Source organism: Palaemon carinicauda, chromosome 16 (genome assembly GCF_036898095.1).
Source record: "Palaemon carinicauda isolate YSFRI2023 chromosome 16, ASM3689809v2, whole genome shotgun sequence".
NCBI lineage: Eukaryota > Metazoa > Arthropoda > Malacostraca > Decapoda > Palaemonidae > Palaemon > Palaemon carinicauda.
In genome coordinates, this window is record NC_090740.1 from 30,636,843 (window position 1) to 30,647,227 (window position 10,385).

Here is a 10,385-nt window from a genome sequence, read left to right on the forward strand (position 1 = left end):
TTTGTGGCAATACAATAATATAGTTTATTAATGAGCATGCTACCTAAAATCACAACCAACTTCCTATTACATAATGTAACCTATTGTCCATTCAGGAACTTCAGGTGCAAGGATCTATTCATGTAAAATATTAATTTTCAATAACTTACATAGCAAGGGTGATAATATAACTTGAACTAAATGTCTAGTCATGTATCCAAGGCCAGGCGACAATGCATTTACAACTAGACTTGATATAAAAAGAAAAAAAAACTAGCGTACTTACCACCGCCATAACTCAGCCAGCGATAATACTGTTCATATGGGAATAAGCGATTATAATAAAATGGAAGCAGGTCAGGAAGTGAATCAGGTTCAAAATCAGGATACGACATACTGTAATTCCTTATTCAGGTTTCACAAAATTATAATGATTTTGAATCAACTCTCTTTCTAATGTCGTGAGTAAATTTCTAAAATGTAAACAAAAATTTGGCGGGTCCTCCATAGGATTCAGGGTCAGGTTTAGGGTAGAGGCATGTCCTTTGTAACGGCACCTCCAAAGTTTATCTTCTTATACTGTTTTGTCTTTTCCTCCACATCAGGTTTAATACTCCTTTTTTCTTTTCTATATTTGTTTCATTAATAAAAGTAATCCGACTATTTTCTTTAAGTGTTCGTCGTATGGTTGTTGTAGCCCAATTACTTCATTCCTTTCTTTTCTATATTCTTGGCAAAACAAAAAAAAATTATCAAATCTTCCTCCTCATTTTAACAAAAATTACAGTTTACTTTCCCCCCATTGTGTCTATTTACAATATTTAGTTTTTTATTGGATTCAGAGTCATGTTGAAGGTGAAAGCATAGTCATTGTAACAGCTCCTCTAGTAAAAGAAAACTTTAATATTTGTATGTTAAATATACTATGTTTAACCAATTAAAAACTTATTAAAGTTAAGAAAATAAAAATGAATTGATTACTAAGAATAAACTCTTTTGCTTGACAGTAACATACTAAAAGTTTTATATATATATATATATATATATATATATATATATATATATATATATATATATATATATATATATATATATATATATATATATATATATATATATACACACACACATATATATATATATATATATATATATATATATATATATATATATATACATATATATATATATATGTGTGTGTGTGTGTGTGTAAATATAATAATAAATCTAAGTAAAAGGTATTAGAAAAAAACATGAGGAATATGAAGGATATGAAGGATAAAAGGGAGGGGCTTAATGATATCCTATAGAAATAGTGATGGCATAGAATTGGATAATATAGATATCAAAAGTAAAAACATAATATATGCTAAAGTGTAGCGCATACAATTATACCTTTTAATTAGAATTACTTTATTTTCCAGAAGAAAATACTAGAGAAGAGAAAAGTAGCAACAGAATAATAAGATATTAATGATATTAGAGGATTTTATTGGGCATTTGGGATATTTATGCTACCAACATTTATACGGAAATGGAGAAATTATTTTAGATTGGATTAATTTACTGAATGGAAATTTAAGATGTAAAGGGGTTCACACTTGGGTAAGATCGTAAAAAAAAGTGTAATATACAACGTGCTAGTAAATGGGAAAATGTATAAAAACTATAGGGGAATTACTAGACGATAAAAACTCAAATTTTGATATCTCAGATCATAATCTGATCATCATCGAACTAGAATACAAGATTGAGCAATATATATATATATATATATATATATATATATATATATATATATATATATATATATATATATATATATATATAAAAGCTTTATCAAAACAAGGTGGGAAGAAGTGAAATACTTCAGGACAGATGGAAATAGTTTAAATTGGTACAATATAGGAGTAGAGGAAATTATATTGGACAGACAGACGGACAACATAGAATTAATGGACCTAAAAATGGAAAAAGTCGCAAAAGAGAAATTGCTCAAAGTATACAAAAGGGGAGTAATTAACGAAGAAAAAATGCATGAGCAACACTGAATGAACGATTAAATAAGAAACCGAATAAAGAAAAGGAAGGAACTAAATAACAATAAAAGCAATCAACTTAATAGACCTATGCCTGTAGATGTTAAAAAATTCAAGAGGCTATTTATGATCAAAATAAGAGAGAAGTGTAAAGGGGCCCATACACGTTCAAAAAAAGCGTCAAAATTTTGATGCAAAATTTTGACGCTTTTTCTGAACGTGTATGGGCCCCTTAAGAATTGGCAGAGAAAGAAATTACTATATTTGAAAAAAAAAAAAAGTAACAAGAAATAAAGAGAGACAATTGTAAAAAAAATGGGAAAACGGGCAGAATAAGGAACAGGAAAAAAAACATATATTTTTTTTCAAGGTAATACTCATCATCTACCTTTAATCTGTGTGTGACCAAAGAACAAGGTAGATATTACGCAAACTAAGTGAGGTATAAAGCAAAAAATTAACATCATGTACCCCATACAAATGCAATGTTTTGCTTCTCCGTCAGTCATAGGGAGGGAAGAATGCCTGAACCAGCAGCCAATCAGCGACGAGCTTTCAAACCGTGGTTCGGCTCCATTTGCAAGCTAGGATGAAAAAGACTTTAGTCAGGGTCACCCATACTAAGTTGGTTTGCTGTGGCCAATTAAGATTAATGCCTTCCATAAGGTACATAATCAGGGCTCTCAATAATAAATGAACAGCATACAGTCATAATAATCGCTTTAAAACTATTGATAAAAATATATGTTTTCAAAACTTGAAAATACACAAAAACCCATAATTATGATTCTTTTAAAAGTACATAGAAAAACTAAATATCATAATTGTTTTAAAAGCATTGACAATATATATGTAGATTTAGAACATTACAGGACACGGAAAATAGTAACAAAAACATAATAAAAACTAGATTTAATATAAAAGCTTTAGAAGTATTCATGGAAAAATAAGTTTTTAAGCATAATAAAAAGTCTCTAAAACTCAAAATTGAAATAATACATTATTATGGTTTTTTAGTATAGAGAAAAATATAGGTAAAAACTAGTAATCAAATATCACTTAAAAGATGTTTCTTTAATGAGAGAGAGAGAGAGAGAGAGAGAGAGAGAGAGAGAGAGAGAGAGAGAGAGAGAGAGAGAGAGAGAGAGAGAGACTAGATCCAAGATCGAGTCTCGCAGCACTGAACTTAGAAAAAAAAATACAAATGTTTGAATTCTTCCAATTTTCAACTAGTTATCTCAGTCATTTAGGAATTAGGCCTAAGCCTATGAAATGTTGTTTCATGTGCCATCTTTTTCAAGATGTCCATACCTCTGATAGTGGCAGTAATTTTAGTTGTTGCATTTGTTGATTTAATTGCCAGTAAATGTTGTTTTCTTGGATTTTGGGCCCATCAGTGTTTGAGTGTTTCCTTAATTCATTCAATATTCATTGATAGATTATCAACCTTCTCAGTGAGGTCAGTGGTTTGGGTGGAATTTGCCACGTGTGCACTAAGCTCCGCAACTTGTTTTTTTTTTTTTTCAATTCATCAATTTTCGCCTCTTGTGCACTTTAAGCATGGGCCCTCACTCTCAATTTCTCCTCCAATTCTAATATGTAACTTAGCTGTTTTGGCTTCTTCGTATATCACTATACTGCAGTTTATATTTCCACCTAATCTCTGTCTGTTTATATATATATATATATATATATATATATATATATATATATATATATATATATATATATATATATATATATATATATATATATATATATATATATATATTCAAACCCTATGTGTTTGTCCTTGCTATGAATAATAAGACTGACGAAAATGTGTTATCATATACTTCCTCATTATTTAACTTTTCCAGATTTCATACAAAATTAGACTCTCCTTGCACTTCATTTCATTCTTCCATTTGCTTGTGTTCCATTCTCTGGTTCTCTTCTTTATGCCCTTTTTCGTACATCTCTTGACTTATCTCATCGCCATCTCACATTATTCTGCATACTGCTTCACATGCATCCACCACTTCCTCTCTTTTTCTTCCATATCATTGACTATTGTTGTTAGTATATCCTTCTCTCCCTTATAAATGCTATGAACGTACCTCAGTTTTCCATCTATTGTCCTTGTTTTCATAGCAGATGCTTGTCTATCCCCCCTCAAGGCTACAATTGCTATACTCTTTACACCCCTTAATATCCTTCTATGCACTCCATTCTCAATTCTCTACAACTTTTCTATTTCATTTCCGTTAAATTCATTATATTTGTTCCATATAATATAGAAGGTAGTGCTACACTTTGCCAGTTTGTTTTCCTCATCAGTATGTTATTTCAACATTTTTCTATGATTGAATATGTAAGATTTACCAAGCTTTGTGCTTTAACAATCATTTAACTTTTTGGAGGGAGTTTTGAACATGTTTCTACTGTCATCTACCTTGATACCAAGCTATTTGATATTTTCTACTACTCTTATTCCCTCTATGTTATCTTGTTTCTCTTTCATATTATATTTAAGTATACAACTTTTATCTCTATGTCGAAACTGCATTGCCATCTTCTTTACTCGCAGCAAACACTAGGACACAATCAGCATGAAATACTACTACTAACTTTATAATGTCATTTTAAAACCATTACCTTCATTTTCTACGTGTTTTGTAATCAAACAAGTAATATATTTAAACAATGTTGTAGAGCCATTACTGTCTTGCTTTATTCAACTACATACACTCATTTTTTGTTCTACTTTTTTTTTCCGTATATCCCACATATACTCTAGCTATCGAATTTATTATACTCGTATGCATTTTATATGTTTTAATAGGGAATAGGGAAGCAATGTGGAATGGGATGAGGTTATATGGAGTTGGTGGAAGGTTGTTGCAAGCAGTGAAAAGTTTCTACAAAAGTAGTAAAGCATGTGTTAGAATAGGAAATGAAGTGAGTGATTGGTTTCCGGTGAGAGTGGGGCTGAGACAGGGATGTGTGATGTCGCCGTGGTTGTTTAACTTGTATGTTGATGGAGTGGTGAGAGAGGTGAATGCTCGAGTGCTTGGACGAGGATTAAAACTGGTAGACGAGAATGACCATGAATGGGAGGTAAATCAGTTGTTGTTTGCGGATGATACTGTACTGGTTGCAGACACAGAAGAGAAGCTTGACCGACTAGTGACAGAATTTGGAAGGGTGAGTGAGAGAAGTAAGTTGAGAGTTAATGTGGGTAAGAGTAAGGTTAAGAGATGTACGAGAAGGGAAGGTGGTGCAAGGTTGAACGTCATGTTGAATGGAGAGTTACTTGAGGAGGTGGATCATTTTAAGTACTTGGGGTCTGTTGTTGCAGCAAATGGTGGAGTGGAAGCAGATGTACGTCAGAGAGTGAATGAAGGTTGCAAAGTGTTGGGGGCAGTTAAGGGAGTAGTAAAAAATAGAGGGTTGGGCATGAATGTAAAGAGAGTTCTATATGAGAAAGTGATTGTACCAACTGTGATGTATGGATCGGAGTTGTGGGGAATGAAAGTGATGGAGAGACAGAAATTGAATGTGTTTGAGATGAAGTGTCTAAGGAGTATGGCTAGTGTATCTTGAGTAGATAGGGTTAAGAACGAAGTGGTGAGGGTGAGAACGGGTGTAATAAATGAGTTAGCAGCTAGAGTGGATGTGAATGTGTTAAGGTGGTTTGACCATGTTGAGAGAATGGAAAATGGCTGTCTGCTAAAGAAGGTGATGAATGCAAGAGTTGATGGGAGAAGTACAAGAGGAAGGCCAAGGTTTGGGTGGATGGATGGAGTGAAGAAAGCTCTGGGTGATAGGAGGATAGATGTGAGAGAGGCAAGAGAGCGTGCTAGAAATAGGAATGAATGGCGAGCGATAACGCAGTTCCGGTAGGCTCTGCTGCTTCCTCCGGTGCCTTAGATGACACGGAGGTAGCAGCAGTAGGGGATTCAGCATTATGAAGCTTCATCTGTGGTGGATAACGGGGGAGGGTGGGCTGTGGCACCCTAGCAGTACCAGCTGAACTCGGTTGAGTCCCTTGTCAGGCTGGGAGGAACGTAGAGAGTAGAGGTCCCCCTTTTGTTTTGTTTCATTTGTTGATGTCGGCTACCCCACAAAATTGGGGGAAGTGCCTTGGTATATGTATGTAATATATCAATCAGTGCTTCTCTTTTTATGGACTCGAAAGTTGTTTTTTTTAATTTAAAGAGGCAGCTGTGAGTATTTTCTTATTTTTGAAAGTTTCTTCAACCATGTACTGTAAAATTAATATATTATCGTCAATCCTTCCTCCCTTTATAAATCCAGCTTGATTATCTTCTATGGCATTGTTACTTCTTAGATGTCCTTCTTTTTCATCCTTGATAAAACCCATGTATCTTGGGTAGTGCCATAGCCTCTGTACCATGGCCTTCCACTGTCTTGGGTTAGAGTTCTCTTGCTTGAGGGTACACTCGGGCATACTATTCTATCTAATTTATCTTCCTCTCGTTTTGTTAAAGTTTACATAGTTTATATAGGCGATATTTATGATGTTATTCTTCTTAAAATATTTTATTTTTCCCTTTTTCCTTTCATCTCTGGGCTATTTTCCCTGTTGGAACCCCTGGGCTTATAGCATCCTGCTTTTCCAACTAGGGTTGTAGTTTAGCAAGTAATAATAATAATAATATGACGCATATGTGAGTGCTATTGTTTTTCTTTTCTTTAATATTTTTTGTTCTGAACTCTTTCCACCTTCTGGGTTTTTCTTTCCTAGCTAATCACTCTTTGTGGCTGTTCCCTAGTGTATTCTTGCATATGTCACCTCTCATCATAGCTTTATAATAGTCTGGCTTTAGTTCATCTGAACCAGCCGCTTTACATTTCTTTAGACGCTTCAGACTTTTCTACTTTGTCTTTATTTATTTCTGGGGCCATGCATGGGTTCAGGATCAGATCAGATTCAGGTTGAGGCTTCGCCTTTGCAACGGCGCCTCTGTGTCTTTTAGTTTTGTGTGTTCCTTATTTTCACTAGTTTTTCTCATTGATGTAGTACACTTTTCTTATTTTCAATATTTCCTTCACAAAAAAAGGAATTTTCCAACTGTTTGTGCACTATCTTCTTCGTATGGTTGTTGGAGCTCAATTGCTTTTATTCTTACATCACTAAACTGTGGACAATATAGCATAAAGTGGTTAGCGTTTTCTTCTACAACACAGGATACACAGTTTATATTTCCATCTTGGTGTCTGTTTTTTATATTCAAACCCAGTGAGTTTGTCCTAGCTCTGAATAATAAAATTGACGAAAATGTGTTGTCATACACCTCCTCCTCCCTGATTTCACTTTTCCAGTTTTTATACAGGATTAGACTCTCCTTGCACTCCATTTCACTCTTCCATTTGCTTGTGTCCCATTCTCTTGTTCTCTTCTTTATGTCGTCTTTCGTACATCTCTTAACTTCTCTCTTTGCCATCCCACATTCTTCAGCATACTTCTTCACATGCATCCACCACTTATTCTCTTTTTCTTCCATATCATTGACTATTGCAGTTAGTATGTCCTTCTCTCCCTTATAAATGCTAATAAGGTACCTAAGCTTTCCATCCATTACCCTTGTTTTCATAGCAGATGCTCCTACATCCCCTCTCAAGGCTACAATTGCTGTATTCTTTACACCCCCTAATATCCTTCTATACACTCCATTCTCTATTCTCTGCAACTTTTCTATTTCAGTTTCCGTTAAGTTAATTACATTTGTTCCATATAATATAGAAGGTAGTGCTACACTTTTTCCAGTATGTTTTCCCTATCAGTATTTTATTGCAACTTTTTTCTATGATTGAATATGTAAGATTAGCTAGCCTTTGAGCCTTAACTATCATTTCACTTTTCTTTGTTTTGAACATATTCTTACTGTCATCTACCTTGATATCTAGGTATTTAATATTGCTTTCTACTCTTATTCCCTCTATGTTATCTGGTTTCTCCTTCATATTATATATATGTAGACTACTTTTATCTCTATTTATGTCTAAACCACATTGCTTTCCTATAACTATCACTTTCATTATGTTCAATTCAGCATCCTCTATACTCTCAGCAAGCACTAATACATCATCAGCAAAAAATAATACTACTAACTTTATAATATCATTTTTAAAACCATAACCTTCCTTTTCTACTTGTTTTATAATCTGATAGGTAATTAATTTGAACAATGTTGTAGAGCCGATACAGCCTTGCTCTATTCCACTACTTACGCTCAATTTTTGTTCTACTCTTTCCCCTATGTCTAACGTAGTAGAGTCTCCCACATATACTTCAGCTATAGAGTTAATTACACTAGTATGTACTTTATATTGCTTTAATGTTTTTATCAGTTCTTTCCTTTTTTATGGAATCAAAAGCTTTTTTGAAATCTAAAGAGGCAACTATGAGTTTTTTCTTATTTTTGAAAGTTTCTTCGACCATGTACTGCAAGATGAATATATTATCCTCAATCCTTCCTCCCTCTGTAAATCCCGCTTGACTATCCTCTGTGCTTATGGCATTATTACTTTTCAGGTGTCCTTCTTTTTCATCCTTGATAAAAGCCATGTATATTTTATGTTACATTTGTGAGTGCTATTGGTCTCAGTTCCTTTGCTGTAGGTTTGTTTTTCTTTTTTTTTAATTTTTTGTTCTGGACTCTTTCCAGCTTTTGGGTTTTTCTTTACCGGCTAATTCCTCTTTGTAGCAGTTCACTATTGTATTCTTACATAACTCCACATCATAGCTTTGTAATAGTCTGGCTTTAGTCCATCTGACCCAGCTGCTTTACCTTTCTTTAGGCGTTTTAGGCATTTTTCTAATTTACCTTTATTCATTTCAGCGGCAGGAATGGGTTTAATTACTCCTTTGACATTTAGTACAGCATCATAACGCTCCCTTAGGTGTTCGGGTATACTAAATTCATTTACTATTATAATGTCGTTTTCTCTTCTCGAATTATCCTGGTATTCACTCTCCTTCTCCTCATTCCAGATCTCTGTTACTCTATTTTCATGCGTATTGTACACTGTTTTCCAAAATTTTACTAATTCTTCTTTAGCCTCTTCATCGGATAGTTTATTTCCTCTATCTCCATGTAAGTGTATTGCCTAGCTTTTTATTTCGTTGCTATTTCTTGGTTTGTTTATGTTTTCCCATAGTTTATTGTTTTTATCATCTCTTATCTCCCTGGTCTTCGTTTTCTCATATAAAGTTATACTATCTTTCACTAGTATTTGTACTTCTTTCTTCTTATGATTGTATTTTTCTTCTAATTCTGTTTTTAACCTACAATCTTTTTCATTTCTCTTTTTTCTATTAAGTTCCTTTCTTTCCTTAATCTTTCTCCTTATTTCCTCGGTTACCCAAGGATGTTCTTTGGTCTTCCCTTCATTCGTTACCCTTCTCCTATACGTTTTAGCAAATGTTCTTGTTTCATTTCTGCCATTATTATGTTTAGCTCTTCAATGTTTTTTACATCCTTGCTAACAGTTTTTCTCTCTATAGATTTTACATATTCGTCTATATCTTTTGCGTCATTGCTATAATTTGTAATTTCTTCCCACTTCCCTTTATTGCAGTTATTTTTCCTATTTATTCTTACTTCCAATTCTACTGTTATTAAGTTGTGATCTGATATGTCTAATACTGTTTTATCTTCATCTAATTCCATACATTTAAATTGTTTATATAGCATATTATTTGCAAGAACAAATTCAATAGCACTATACTGGTCTTGTCTATTCCACGTGTATAGTCCTGAGCACCTTTCGTCTCCATTTATTAGTGTTAGGTTGTGGTTACCCATCCAATCTAGCACCATTACCCCATTTCTGTCTACTTGTTGGTGTCCCAAAAATCCCACGTGGCCGTTAAAATCCCCCATTATTAGTAACGGAGTTGTTTCTCCTGCTTTCTGTATTGATCTTTCACATTCTGCTTTCAATTCTTGATTTCTTTTTTATCTTCGGTATTTGCTGCTGCGAAATATGCTAGTATTATCAAAAATACTAAGTTGTAGATTTTGCACTTTACCATTATTATATCGCTATGTTTTGTTTCCATTTCCTCTGCTTCAGTAATATCGTTATTTCAAAATATTAACATTAACCCACTACCCTTTTTGTCTTTAAGATCCATTATTTTTTCTATCTTTAACAGACCTTCACTTAGTTGTATTTTATCTATCTTTTGGTGCGTTTCTGTTAAATAAAATATATGTATTTTATTTGTGTTCATCTCGTTTTCTACTTCTATTAATTTCTGTTTGGTTAGTGCTTGAATATTTAACAGGCAAATTTTTATACGTTGGCTAACTTTTTTGTCTAAATTTATACCTTTTCTAATTCGCTCTGCTTGGT

The 10,385-nt window shown here is 33.4% G+C and overlaps 1 protein-coding gene across 1 annotated transcript in view; it reads right to left on the reverse strand.

Annotated features, from left to right (window-relative positions):
* Positions 1 to 462, reverse strand: part of Prim1 (DNA primase small subunit) — a 105,419-nt gene extending 104,957 nt beyond the window's left edge. The window contains exon 1 of the mRNA XM_068389723.1: positions 266 to 462. Coding sequence (XP_068245824.1) covers positions 266 to 374 — 109 coding nt within the window. The 5' untranslated portion in view covers positions 375 to 462. The remainder of the gene's footprint in view (positions 1 to 265) is intronic.
* Positions 463 to 10,385: the final 9,923 nt, after the last annotated feature.